The 15,024-nt window shown below is 46.2% G+C and overlaps 1 protein-coding gene across 2 annotated transcripts in view; it reads left to right on the plus strand.

The window, feature by feature from the left end:
• Positions 1 to 15,024, plus strand: part of VANGL1 (VANGL planar cell polarity protein 1) — a 54,504-nt gene that overhangs the window by 17,005 nt on the left and 22,475 nt on the right. For both annotated transcript variants that reach the window (XM_069601524.1, XM_069601513.1), the window contains 2 exons: positions 2,082 to 2,214; positions 6,591 to 7,198. In XM_069601524.1, the coding sequence (XP_069457625.1) occupies positions 2,082 to 2,214; positions 6,591 to 7,198 (741 nt within the window). The remainder of the gene's footprint in view (positions 1 to 2,081; positions 2,215 to 6,590; positions 7,199 to 15,024) is intronic.

Here is a 15,024-nt window from a genome sequence, read left to right on the forward strand (position 1 = left end):
AAGATGCTATCACTGAAAGCCTCTCTGGGATGGCTGGAGCCTCCCTCCCCTTCAAAGGAATTAACCAGGGCTTATCCTAGGGAGGTATGGATAAGGCAGAAGTCTGACCACAGGAAGTCTGCATGTGATTCTGTTAGCTAAGTAGATTAATAGGAGAAATACTGTGCAAAGTCAGAGGGGTTGATTGTATGTTAAAAGCTTCTTTTTCATCTTTCTCCAAGGAACACATACTCTGCTTCACCAAGTCAAGTCACCATTCTTTGCCAAGTGCTGATGGTAACAGCAATAATTATAGCTTTTGTTAATATTATTGCTACTATGTATTATTTCATATCCCTATATCTATGTGGTGTGATTATTATCCCCATTTCATAGATGGTAAAACCGAGGTTTTCAGAGATTTGTTGATTACAGCACACAGCATGGGAGCTATGAGCTCACTTTTATTTGGGGCTTCCTGAGAACTAAAGCACAGAAGACAGCATCTCCGATAGCTCTGAGAAACTGCTCTGAAGACGTGGTGGGGGCTGGGGGATGAGCATACGCATGACTTGATGAAGGGGGCACATGCAATTAAGCCCACATCTTGGTAGAAGGTTGCTGCTAGTCACGAGGAACAAATGATCTCTTAATGATTTTAGTGCTTTTCTAAGTATGAAAAGATGTGAGAAATTGGGTTCATAAAACTTTCTCCTGCAAGTATCTTGACTGAAGTCCCGTTCTGCCAGTTTTCCCAGAGTATAGATGGCCTCATTCCTACTCTCTGCCCTGAACTCCCTTCAGGGTGTCTTCAAGGTCACCGACTGCAGGGGCTCGTGACTTTACCCTTTGAGCCACTCGTGAGACACTTTCCTTAGTTGGCAGGTTGAATTTGTGCAAGCTCGCACGTCAAATAGGGACAGAGCCAAAATCTGACCATCCGTCTCTGCAGTGTGTGTGTGCGATGCTTCTGTTCCACCCCGAAACCTTGGGGAGGAGGACACCTGGGTAGAGAATGGGGGACTGATATCAGGGCGACCTGTAGGACAGGAGTTGAGGGAGCTTATTCTTGGCCACTGAGGGGCTCCTTTGGTGGGGCTCCTGGGTGGACCGTTCACAGTTGGTCTTGGGGGTACCAGTCTTCATAGATGGTTAGTGCCCAGGTCATGACTTGCACAGTGGTTAATTCCTTCCGTAATTTCAGCGTTGACCCACAGCAGAGTGCTTTCCTAGTCACCCTAGAAGATCACCCAGGAAGTTCATCTGGGGTAAACTGATGCAGCAGGCTGCTTTCCTTAGAGAAAAAGCACACACACACACACACACACACACACAGACACACACACAGAGACAGACACACAGAGACACACAGACACACACACACACACACAGACGCACAGAGACACACACAGAGACACACACACACAGACACACAGACACACACACACACAGAGACGCACACGCACACACAGACACACACACACGCTCATGTGTGTACCTCTTGGTGTCATTTGTCCTAGCCTTTGTCTGTTTCTGTGGGTGCCTTGAGTCCATCTAGAACCTATGGGAATGACTTTTAGTTTCGAATTTGTAGGAAAGAGAAATAAGTGATTCTCTTGGTTTAGAATCTCCTTTCTTCTCTTGTCCAAAGGTGTAGGGTTGACAATGTGTCCCAGATATTTTTGGGCAGACCGAAGCTTAAGTATTTTGCTCTGTTGTCCGAATAAAATAATGTCCTAGAAAGTAAGTTTAGGCAAATTATAATCAAATCAGTAATCTTACAATGAAATTTACCTGACTACAGAAATTATAAAATTCACAATATTAGACTTTAGAAAAATATGACCACTGTTGAGAGAGGAGTGAAAGTCTTGTTTGGGGTCTTAGAGTGCCAGAAAGAAAATAGTAAGTAGGGAATAAAGATCAACTTATTTCTCACAGTGGGGGTGGCAGTGGGTGGGGATTGGCACAGTGTGTGTGTGTGTGTGTGTGTGTATCTGCAGAATTTTCTTATATTCAAGATGAAATTCATAACATGTTTTGATGAGGATTAATTAATGTGATATAAATGTGCTAGCTGATTATCTTTCATGTTTCTTCAGGGAAAGAAATAGAGAGAGGCACAAGTCACCCCGGAATAAAGATGGCAGAGGGTCAGAAAAATCTGTCACCATTCAAGCTCCCACTGGAGAGCCCCTGTTGGCAAATGATTCTGCGCGGACAGAGGAAGCTCAGGTAAGGATCAAAGGCAGTCTGTAAGTACACTGCCGCTTGATCAGGCTTCTTTTCTGTAAATGTTTTCCTAAGTCTTGTTGCCACAGGTTCTCTTGGGTTTTTATCTTTATTTTTCTAGCATGTTAATTAGTTTATCTATGTCCCGTGGTTTCTTGTTGGTCTAAGAACAGCCTGTCCTGCTATTGGCCAGCTTGAGGATTATTCTGAAGTGTGATTGGTTGGCTTGCTTGGAATGGTGTTGAAAAGAAGCCAGCAAGGGCTGATGACAGGACAGAGACAGGAAAGTTGCAGGCTATGGGCTCTGGAGACTCATTCCAAAGCAGAACAGTATTGAAGAGAAGGACGCTCGCTCTCCAGAGCCCCTAAGTCATGTTGGGAAGGGGAGCAGAGAAGTTAGGACAGCCCAGATGGAGCCTCACCAGCCCAGAGGCCACACACTTAGATGCCTGATAGGGAAATAGAAGTGAGTGAAATAGGCCCTGGGTTACACAGAAGAGCAAAAATATGTCAGGCTTGCTTGGGGATAAATAGCAATCTGTATGGTACATCAATGTCAGGGCTGCAGCATGGAGTGATGGAGCCTGGCACCTGGACAATAGATTTCTTCTGTCAAAGGAGTGGCAGCTTCTCAGCTGTGAATGCTTATCACTGTGCAAGAATGCAGGAATTCAGTGTTCCTGGGTCTTGCAATATTTAAGAAAAGCTGGAAATTAGGATTTAATGTGAAATCACCCAATTTTTAAGATCTTTTTTTCTGATGTGGACTATTTTTAAAGTTTTTTTTTTAATTGAATTTGTCTTGATGCTGTTTCTGTTTTATGCTTTGGTGTTTTGGCCACAAGGCATATGGGATCCTAGCTGCCAGAACAAGGGTCAGAGCTGTACCTCTTGCGTTAGAAGGCGAGGTCTTACCTACTGGACTGTCAGGGAAGTCCCCAAATCACCCAGGTTTAAAGTATTGTCTATTTATTAATTAAAAAAACAAACAAACAAACATTGTGTTCTTCTCTCTGGGTTCCAACTGTCTCACAGTCCAGTTGATTTAAACAAACGTCCGAGTTATACTCAGAAACATGTTTGTATACTCTCTTGAAGTATATGCGTGTCCAGCCTTGGCCCCAAATAAATGAACGGGTGCCTGCACAGCTGTAAAGATACAGATAAGCATGTATCTGTATGTTCTTATAAGTACAGACAGATATGCATTGGTAAGCAGATATATGGACTGAAATTGGAATTCTTCAGAGCACACGCGATGCTGTTAGAAGCCAAAGCTGCTGCTGTGGTTGAATGTGGCGTTTGTTCAGTGATAAGTAAATGACTTTAGTCCTGACTGTTGCGCTTCCTGCCTTGGCTCTGGGACAGTCATAGGGGTGGAGAGCCAGAGGGCTAGAGGAGTGGTTGAATGGATTGGGCTAGTCCTAAGACTGGACCCCTCTTAAGTGCCACAGGGGTCAGTTTCTTCTTGGATGAATTCACAGGTGCTGGTGGCCCACAGTGAAGGCAGTTCATCCGTCGTGTCTACATCTTGTAGCTCACTCTGAAGTTACATTCAGGGAAAAGCACTGAGGTGGGCATTTGGAGGCTGTACTTCTCAGCACCTATGTGACTTTGGGCATGTCCAAGCGTTCTGGGCCTCATTTTCTTCACTGAAAATCTTGGGGATTGACTTAGAGGGTCTGAGATCCTTTCTATTCTGAGAACCTCAAGCTTGGGAAGACCTTAGACATCTTCATTTTGGGGCACAAGTGTGCACACATTATTAAAAGGGACAGGGGATTTAGTTAGCAACTCTTTGGCAGGAAAAAGGATGAGTAACCAAATCAGCAATGTCAACCAAATTACCACAACACTAGAGATCATTATTTCAATACTGATCATCAATTGAGTGTTAGGCCCAATGCAAAACATGGGATCCAATATTTGCCTTCACTAAGAGTGTAACAAAATAACTTGTTTTACTAAACTGTTGGCTTCCCAGGTGGCTCAGTGGTAAAGAATTCACCTGCAATGCAGGAGATGCAGGTTTGATCCCTGGGTCGGGAAGATCCCCTGGAGAAGGAAACGGCAACCCACTCTAGTATTCTTGCCTGGAAAATCCCATGGACAGAGGAGCTTGGTGGGCTACAGTCTATGGGGTCACAACTAAACAAGAACAGACTCACCTTAGGTTAAAGCAAGTTGTCCATCTTTGAATGTGTAGCCGTTTCTTTCCATGCTTGTGATTTTTTTCTTTTTACAGAATTGAAGTAAATTTACCCAAAGATGAACAGATCTTAAGTATATAATTCAAGAAGTTGTAACAGCTGAATAAGTCCATATAACCCGCACTGCTATTAAAATGTGTATTTCTATCACTCTAGAAAGTTCTCTTATGTTTTCCCAGTCAATCCCTGCCCCCAGCCCCCTCCAACGCAAGCCTTGCTTTGATTCAGTCACTATAGATTAGTTTTGCCTGTTTTAGAATTTAATGTAATTGGATTCACATTTTTTTGTTTTGGACCTTTTTTCACTCAGCATCACAACTTTGAGATTTATCCATGTTTTGCTGTATTTCAGCAATAGTGTTTTAGTGTATGCATATACCACAATTTGTTTTCCATTCTTCTTCCTATGGATAGACTTTGAGTTGCATCATTTGGGGCTATTATGAAAATAAACCTATTAAGAACATTCTTATACAAACCTTTTTGTGGACATATGTTTTCATTTATTTGGGGTAAAAACCTGGAAGTGGAATTACTGGGGCTATCCCGTTAAGTGTAAAGTCACATTTGTATGAGATTGCCAGACCAGTTTTCAAGAGTGATTGTACCATCTGTACTTCCACCAGCAATGAGAGAATAGTGGTTGCTTCTGGCTGTTATCTTAAATAACAACTTCTCTCTTAGTACATGATACTTGTAACTTTCTGAGTCAAAGATCTGTTTGTTCATAGGTTCAGATCTTTCCTGCCACCACTACTGTTTCTTTCTGTAGCCTATGCATTTCATGAATCATATTTATTTATTGTTGCGAGATTTGAGGTTTTCGTTTAGCTGTGAGATCTCTAGCTTGCTGATTCAGCTATTAACTTAGACTAGATTTTTTGAAATTGGTATCTTATGCATTAATTTCACCCAGCTTACCACCATATCTGACTGCTCTTTTCCAACTTAAATCATACACACACATTTCTGAGGCAAACCCCTTTGGACCCAGTGTGGCTTTTCATCGTCGTCTTGCTCTGTTGTTGCTTTGGAATGGAGTCGTCGTTGCCAGAGAAATAGCAAAACTGTTTAAAACCCTGACAACTGGATCATGTTAAGTGAGGAGACAATTGCTCCAAACAACTACAGACTTTAAAAAGCAAGCGAAAGCAAGATAGTAAAAGACGTGCATTCCAGTAATCTTGGTATTTTGTAAAGTTTATTTTTATTTATTTACTTATTTGGCTGCACTGGGTCTTAGTTGCAGCACACGGATCTTCCATCTTTGCCGCGGCCTGCGTGATCTTTAGTTGTGGCATGTGGGATCTAGTTTGCTGACCAGGGATCGAACCTGGGTCTCCTGCCCTGGGAGCATAGAGTCTTAGCTACTGCACCACCAGGGAAGTCTCAGTCTCAGTATTTTTATACCTTTGATGCTCAATTTGTCACAGGCACTCGTGTTTAAGAAGGAATTTTTGAGCTATCTGGGCCATCGATGCCAGAATCTATTTTGCTTGTTCAATGAGAAATATCAGAGAGTGCTTGAGACTTATTAAATGGGTCTTAAAAACATTATGGAGGTTTAAGAAAATGTGTGTACCAACTACAGGCGGGCTTTGATTTGTGCATAACCATGTAAGTTCCCTCCTGTGCAAGACCTTCACTCCTCAGAGCTCCTGGAGGGCACAGGCTACATATTACTCCCCACTTCTGAGAGAGAGACTTTGTAAGCCTTTACAGCCCAGTCGTGAATCCAGAAGGAAGTGCAGAAGGTTTTCTCCTTGGGCTGTAGGTGAACTCGCACACAATTTTCTAACAGCAGATTGTCTATCACCAAGCCTCTCGGGAATTCCAACACAGTGGGGGATAGTCACTGTTGTAACAATAAATCACCCAACAAACAGGTTAAGTTCTGTTTTTTTCTGTTGAAAAAGGTAAATATACGGTGTAGTTTGCAAAACTTCAAGCAAAATTGTCATAGTTAAAACATTCCTCTATTTAAAGAGTTAAGCCTTCATCTCCCAGAAAGCCTATGTGTGTATCAGGCTTCGTTTCCCAGGAAGCCCAGACGTGTGGATTGCGGTTGAGGAAGGTGGGCTCTCCTGTCCCCCGTGCTTCTGTGGGCTTTGTGGCTTTAACATGCAGTGTGCATGTGGCCGTCTGTCCTCACTGTTCTCTCCCCATCAGGATGACAACTGGGGCGAGACCACCACGGCCATCACCGGCACGTCGGAGCACAGCATCTCACAGGAGGACATTGCCCGCATCAGCAAGGACATGGAGGACAGCGTGGGGCTGGACTGCAGGCGCTACCTGGGGCTCACTGTGGCTGCGGTGCTCGGACTCCTGGTCTTCCTCACCCCCATCGCCTTCATTCTGCTGCCCCCCATCCTGTGGCGGGACGAGCTGGAGCCTTGCGGCACCATCTGCGAGGGACTCTTCATCTCCGTGGCATTCAAGCTCCTCATTCTGCTCATCGGGACCTGGGCGCTGTTTTTCCGCAAGCAGAGGGCTGACATGCCGCGGATCTTCGTGTTCCGTGCCCTCCTGTTGGTCCTCATCTTTCTCTTCGTGGTCTCCTATTGGCTTTTTTACGGGGTCCGCATTTTGGACTCGCGGGACCGAAATTACCAGGGCATTGTGCAATATGCCGTCTCTCTCGTGGACGCGCTCCTCTTCATCCACTACCTGGCCGTCGTCCTGCTAGAGCTCAGACAGCTGCAGCCCATGTTCACACTGCAGGTGGTCCGCTCCACCGACGGCGAGTCCCGCTTCTACAGCTTGGGACACCTGAGGTGAGGGGGCTCTTCCGGGGGCGGAAAGGACCACTGCTGTTTACTAGAAGACAGTTAAGTCTACAGCACGTGAGGGATGTTGCCAGGTGCCAAGAGCAAGACCAGGGTCTGACTCTTTTTTTTTCAGGTTTTGGGAGGAGCTGTGTGTGTATGTGTGTGTGTGGAGGGGGAAATTCACGTACATTGACTTCACTGAATTCTGGATGGCATGTTACAGGGACTGGCTGTCTTCCAGGTTGGAGTTTTGTTGGGCCTGTTTCCAAAATTGTTCACAGCTCTTAAAAGTGATGGAGAAAGGAAGCCTTAGTGATGGCTGCTGACCCTGCCCCCGGAATCAGCCTGTGAATGATGGAGTGATCAACAGTTTTGTTCATAATGGTACATCTGGTTTACTGTGTTGTCCCAGTGGAATTATTAATCATTCCTTTCTCCCCCACTCTCAGAGGTTTCCTGATTTGGACAATAAATTATATGGTCACCCTAGTGACCTTCCAGTAAAGAATCAGGTGTAGATTAGAGACGCTAAACTTGTAAGAGTTGAAAATGTATACATGAGAAAAAACTAGAAACACTTTAAGATGTTATGTTTGAAATCTGTACACAAAATGTAATTATTTTGTGATTAACGAAAAGAGTGATCATCATTATTTATTGTATTCCGTGTTCTGTTCTGCTTTGTTTTTATGTACCTCGAGAATAAGCATGTCATATAAATTATCTTCATAGAGCTCATCTGTATTTCAGATGAGGAAACAGGGCTTTAGGGATTTTAAGTAATTTATACGAAAGAACATGGCTAGCTTTGTGCAGAATCCATGAAGCCAGGCCTGCATTAATGTCCTCATTATAGCGTTTCTCACTTTGTGTCACTGGCCTATTTTTCTGTTTTCTTCCACAAACTGTGGGCTCCGGAGGACAGGTGCTGCATTTTACTCCTCTTTGCATCCTCAGTGCCTGACCTAGAGCCTGGCACACGGTTGGCACCCAGATGGTTCCAGGTGAGAGAACAATCTGAGATGTCTGACGTTGTCTTCTCATAGGGCTCTCCTGCCTCCTCGGGCCATATATGTCAATGTGTGTATCTGCTGGCATATGGTATGTGCTTTGTTGATGGCAGCTATCATTGCAGAGCAGCCAAGATGGTAAGGGCACCTTAGTGGGGATCAGAACAATGGGCTTTGTCATATTTTTGGCTGGGGCTGGGGAGGTGGCCTCACTCTGGTTTGGAGTCAGTTATACTGCCAGACCATCTCGGTGCTGGCATGGATCTGTCATCCCTCTGGCTCAGCTCATACCACCTGAGGACTGGGTGGTTTAGCAGTCGAGGACTGTGCCACCTTGACCAATCCTTGGAGGGAATCAGTGTCTGATTCCCATGCTTGGCGCTGCAAAGCCAGGTGTATCGAGTACTTTATGGGTGCCCGTGGGGCTCTGAAGGCAAGTAAGACACTGCTGCTTATTCATCCCAGACAGGTTTTTTCCCCCGCATTTTACACTGGAGAATGATCAGCAGGCTTGTATTAAATGTCTGCTGTGTGCAGAGCTCCAGTGGCACAGGGTTGCTGCCTCCCAAGCTTTGTCTCAAAACTCCTTGGAGACAGACCAGTGGACAGTTGCTGACACAGGCCTTGGAATGGGTGAGAACCCAAGAGGAGGAGGGCACTTCAGACAGTGACAGCAATAAAGCCCAACCCCACATCTGTCTCAGGAATGGACAGGTTTAGCCCGAAATCAGGAGGGTGGGGAGAAATCCAGCTCTGGTAACAGAGAGGGAAGTGACATTTGCAACTCTGTGAATGTCAGTAGCTAGGACACTGGCCCATAGTGAGTCTGCCGTGGTTTTGAGTTTTGGCTCTGCCCTAGCTGTGTGAATCCCACCTGCAGAGGTGGAAAAGGGAAGGGTGACTTCGCATTTTAAGCAGTCCATGCAGTGGGGCTGACCTCCTGCAGGGGCTTCCATGCCCCAACGCTGCTTGCTGTGCATGCTGGGCCCGGCTGGGAGTGGGGAGGGGACGCACGAAACGGCCCAGGACGCGCGGCGTGGTGTGTTCAGACAGTTGTGGGTGGTGCTGGTTCCTTACCACATGGGTGCACCGGCCAGAGGTGACGTGCACCCGGGAGGCAGGGCTGGGTGTTCTGTGTGGCCCAGGGCTTATCACAGACGCCTCGGAGTTGTCCTCACCATGACCAGCAGCTGCCCCGTCCATACTGGCTAACCTTGAAGCCTCTCGCCCCAGCTCCCCCAGGAGACAGAAGGTGGCCTGAGCTGGCCCCGTATCTTCCTTCTGACTCCTCCTCAGGACCATAAGTTTTCCTCCTCTCCTGCTTTCATAAGGACCCCCTTGTCCCTTGTGTGGAGACCCTGGTTGTGGGGTGGAAAGATGGCCAGGGAAGGAGAGGCATCTTCACTCACAGAGCCCTCAGGTGGGCCTGGCTGCCCATGAGACAGTCAGGCTGTGAGATCTGGGACAGATTTGGCATCCATCTCTCCCTGCTGGCCTGAGTGGGCCTGTCACCTGCCGAGCCTTGGGCTAAATCTGGTCTAAACCCAGCAGTGGCTGGAAGAGTCACTGGGCCAGAAATAGAACTTCTGAGCTCTTTTGTAAAGTGTAGAAAAAGACAAGAGGGAAAGGGAGATTGGAATAGACAAAGAGCAGGTCCTGGGGAGCAGAATAGCGGGTTGTCAAAATCAGGAATCAGGATGGTCTGCCCTCTGTTACGTAAGTTCCTCCCCCAGCAGCGACCTGTTGGGCTGAGGTGCAGAGTGATGGCAGGGGCTTTTGTTGCTTGTTTTCAGGCAGTTTTATAGAGTCAGCGGAGGTATTTTAGAAAACTGTCAGAAGAATGCCTCATCTTTAGTGTCTTAAAGAAAACCCCTGTCTTCTTAGCTCTCATAAAAGTTACTTTTAGGAGCCTTCCTTGTTGGCTGGAATGGCTTTTGGGGGCTTATTTGAAAACTTTCAGAAACGGAAAAGGTTCCTGTTGTGCGAAGGGAAATTCCAAAGGAGATTAAGATACTTCTAACCTTTGCCCAGTGCTGCAGGGGTTAACGGAGCTTTTCAGATGTCTCCCTTTCCCCTCCTTGCTGCCATTGGGGTGGGGGCAGGGGCTGTGGTGATGTCACCTTTTATAGTTGAGGGCCCCAAGCCATAGGTTAGGGCCATACCTGAGGCCTCAAGGAGCCAGCGTGTCCTGTGCCTCACACCCCATCCCCATGTTCTCCGCAGCATCCTGGGGTTTCCGCACATTGTAATTCTACATGCTTCACGTGTTTTCCTGGCCACATTCTCACAGTGAGTTGCTCACTTTTCCAGGATTTCACCAAACACTATTTTTTTTTTTTTAAGAATTTGTAAAATATTTATTTGGCTTAAGACCTCGTGCCAGGTCTTAATTGCGGCACGAGGGATGTTTGAGCTTCACTGTGGCATGCAGAACCTTCCTTAGTCATGGCATTCGAGCTCTTAGCTTTGTCATGTGGGATCTGGCTCTCCGACCAGTGGTGGAACCTGGGCCCCCTGTGTTGGGAGCATGGAGTCCTAATCGCTGGACCACCAGGGAAGTCCCCCATCACTAAGATTTTGATCTGACTATATATGGAGAGAAACCCAGGAGAAAAGAGACTCGAAGTGATGTTTAACGATCCTCATTAATGATTTCTCAGTTTTGAAATCTTTAAATACTGTGACTGTTCGAGCATAGCAGCTAGTGCAATTGACTGACTGAATCCAAGTGGCAGAGTAAACCAACAGCAGTGGAAACCTTAGCAGTGAGCAGTGACATAGTCCTTGCCATACGCTAGGCACCTTCTAAACGCTTACCATGTAAATCATTTAATCATCACAGCAGCCCTGCAAGGTAGGTATGTTTTCCTCATTTTCAGATGGGGGAACTGACGCTTGGAGGAGTTACACAGGTTGTCTATGGCCATACAGTTTGTAATTGTGGGAGGTAGGGTTTGAGCCCTGGCTAGTTCCAGGATGATCTTAACCATTTCACCATGGTGCCCAGGAACATATGTGTTCATGTTCACTGCTTTAAGAACGCATGAGTGAAATTTTTAAGCATTTTTTGAGGGCTTACTGTGAGCTGAGCTGAGTGCTAGCTGTTTTTATACACATTATGCTCTCTCATTTAAATCATAGCTTCAGGGCTGGACAGGAAGGGATGAAGAGCACTGTCAGAGATGGCTGGCTCCCAGTCTGCAGTCATTCCTTAGCCCCACTGGTTCTTTCATTCAAGCAGTCAGCAAGCAAACCTCTGCCTTATTACCACAGTAGTAAGTAGGTTTGAGCCTTTGTCTGGTCAAACCTTTTTAACTTTCTGTTTGTCATATGTCCCAAAGAACACCTCTTTTATTTGTTGCTGTTAAAACTGCCCCAAAACTTACTAGTTTTGGCAACATTACTTTATTATTTCTCATAGTTCCGTGGGCAGGGCTCAGCCGGGCAGTTCTTTGGCTGGTCTGGCCGATGGTCCCTGTGTGATTGCAGTCCTGTGGTGAGTCAGCTGGGATTGGGCTGTTCTCCTGTCCAGGTTCTTCTGTGGTTCTCTTCTTCCCCAGAGGGCCTTCCCCCTGGGGAATAGTTTCTTCAGTGTACTGCAGCGTCTCAGGGCTCCTAAGCAGAAGTTCTCAGGCCTGTTAAGGCTTAGCCTGGAACTCAACCAGTACCTTGCGTTGCATTCTCTTCTTAGAGCCAGTCAAAGCCCCAGCCCAGATTTAAGGAGCAGGACTGCACAAGTTAGGGACTTTTGGAAGGGTTGGTTCATTAGGGTCCATGGTGAGGCAGGCTCCCAAGACAACCTCAGGCTCTCATTTTCAGAGCCTGCATATACTTACAGTTCTAAAAAGTTTAATTATTGACTTCAATTCCTCCCAGAGTCCAGAAGTAACATATTTTACATCAGAGAAAGAGCTGCTGTACGGAGGTCGTGTGAACATCAGTGGAGGGTGATAGCTGATAGTCATAAGCAAGGAGAAAGACACAGAAGCCACGAAAGCAGAATTAACTCTCATCTTGGTCTTCTGGGAGACTTGTCTATTCACAGTGACCCGCTGTGTGAGATACTCAGATTGCTGAAGCTCCATTGTACCTAATCCAGCCAGCTGGGTTTTTTTTTTTAACTCAATGTTTCATTCATTGAGTCTAAGAGTACCTTATAAATTGGCATTGACTGTGGACCTTTTAATCAAAAGTCTGGTTACTGCTCACAGAACCACTCATGCATTAGAAGAAATGATTCTTGGACTGATTTTCAAACAGTGGAAATTTATGATCGTGCGTGGTTGCAGCATGGTGTTAGAACTATTATAGACTGAATATGTTCCCTCCAAAATTCATAGCTACAAATGAGAAAGCAAGGAACATGTATTTGAACAATGAAGAAAAGGTGATCTCTATAAGAAAATGGCAAAGAACTTCGTGGGATTATGTTTCTGTTCGAGTGTTTTGTGGAAGGTAGAACTTACAAGCAATGAAATTGGGTTTTTTAGCTGAAGAGATTTCTAAGCAAACTGTGGAAGGTACAGCTTGAGTCCTTCTTACTCCTTATTTTAAAATGAAGAAGAGAGAGGAGTTGAAGGAGTTGTTAAGCAAAAGGTAACCAGAACTTGGAGATTGGAAAGATTCTCAGCTCATCCATATTGCAAAAAAATGAGGACGCAGGTGCTAAAGAGACCGCCAACAGGTGCCTGACAGCCGTTTGATAAGGAGATTAGTTTAGGTGTGAACCAAGGGTGGAGTCAGTCATCTCAGCAGAAGCCAGGAATAAAGGTGGGGTTACACTGTCACCTGAGACTAAAGGAAACAGAGAAAGTGCTGTAAAACGAGGGAATGCTGTGAACACGCCTTATCCTTCAGGAAAAGAGAATGACTCCAGAGGTGATTCCGGACCATCACTCCTCCACAGGCTCAGGGGCAAGGCTGCTTCCTTCCTGGGCTCAGACGATGGTCCCCTGCCTTGGTTTTAGTGGGCCTGGTTCCATTGGCAGGGCCAGGCCACAGAGCCTTAGGAGGGTGATGGGCCGCCCCAGTGGGCCCCAGGGACAAAATGTTAAGCCCAAGAAGATCATTCTCAAGTGTTAAGATCTAATGGAATTTACCTTGCTAGGTTTTGGAGTTGCTTAGGACCCATCACCCCTTCTTTCTTTCCAGTTTTGTCTTTCTGGAATGGGAATGTCTCTCTTGTGCCTGATTCACCATGAAATTTTGGAAATGCATAACTTGTGTGGTTTCACAGTTCACAGCTGGGGAGGAATTTTGCCTCAAGTCCCATCCATATCTGATTAGATGAGATTTTGGACTTTACACTTAGAGTTGATGCTGGAATAATTTCAGGGTCTGGGAATTGTGGGGATGGATGAATGTGCTTATGTGCTTTGCATGCAAGAAGGACATGAATTTGGAGGAACCAGAGATGGAATGTTACAGGCTGAATTGCATACCCCCAGATCCATAGGTTGAGGGACTTCCTTGAATGCTCAGTGGTAAAGAATCTGCCTGCAATGCAGGAGATGCAGGTTCGATCCCTAGGTGGGGAAGATTCCCCTGGAGGAGGAAATGGCAACCCACTCTAGTACTCATGCCTGAAAAATCCCCTGGGCAGAGGAACCTGGTGGGCTACAGTCCCAGGGGTCTTAAAGAGCTGGACACAACTGAGTAACTGAACACACATACAAATACATAGGTTGAAGCTCTAAACCCCAGTTTGGCTGTATTTGGAGTTAGGACCTCTAAAGAAGTAATTAGGGTTAAGGGAGGTCATCGGTCTTGTAAATTAGTGTCCTTATAAGAAGCACCAGAGATCTTACCTGTGTGCATTCTCTCCTGGTGCATGAGGACTGGAGAAGGACCATATGAGAGCATAGTGAGAAGGCAGCCATCTGCAAGCCAGGGAGAGTCTTCAGCAGAAACTGAATTGGCTAGACCTTGAACTTAACTTTGAGGCTCCAGATCTGTAGGAAAAGAAGTTTCGTTGTTTAAGCCACCCAATCTGTGGTGGCTGAGCTAAGGACGGGAACATTCCCCATACTGTTGACCTTTGACCCCAAAACCCCAGGAAACCACAGATCAGTGAGCATAGCTTGACCCCGTGAAACAGAGCTCCTGTTGTCCTCTCTCCAGCTCATGCCTGCTTCCTCTTAGCTTGAGTAGGGGGCCTTGTTTCTCTCCATGGCACTTTGGCTTTCCAGTTAGAAGTGAGAAAGGGAGAGTCTCCTAGGGAGGTTAAGGTTATTTCAGGGTTTATCTAGCTCCACTGGAAATCTTATGTCTGTGATTCTGGGTCAAATAATATCAAAACCGGTGATTACACTGCTGATCAGGCTTGGTTGTCGTGCTGGGCTGTGGACCCCTCCCTTCCATATGCAAGACCAGCACCAGCTGTCTGCGAGCCTGGCTCCATCACCTTTGAAGTTGGGAATGTTTTTAAATGACCACCAGAGGCCTTGGTTCATGATTTTTATGGTTGTGGCTTTGCACGCAGTCTCATTTTTAGAAATATACCTTCTTGTGTAACTGCTCTTCAGTAAAGAGAGTCGTAGTCCCCATCCCCACTCCCTAAGGACACAAAGGGTAGGAACGAGTAAGAGCGGAAGAGCAGAGTGTCAGGTTTTGCTCAGTCTCTGCTCTGCCATGGGAGAATTTGGAAGGTGGGCTCAGAGCTGCCGTTTGTGGTTTGGCCCTGTGGTGCCTGTTAAAAGTGGCTTTAATGAGAGTGTAAGGTGCTGGACACCGTGAGCCTGTGTTTGCTCAGCTGCCTGCCGGCAGCAGCCACAGCTGGGAAGGCTGCCCTCTCACGGCATCTGCCCACAAGCCCTGCTCCGA

This window comes from Ovis canadensis, chromosome 1 (genome assembly GCF_042477335.2).
Source record: "Ovis canadensis isolate MfBH-ARS-UI-01 breed Bighorn chromosome 1, ARS-UI_OviCan_v2, whole genome shotgun sequence".
Lineage (NCBI taxonomy): Eukaryota > Metazoa > Chordata > Mammalia > Artiodactyla > Bovidae > Ovis > Ovis canadensis.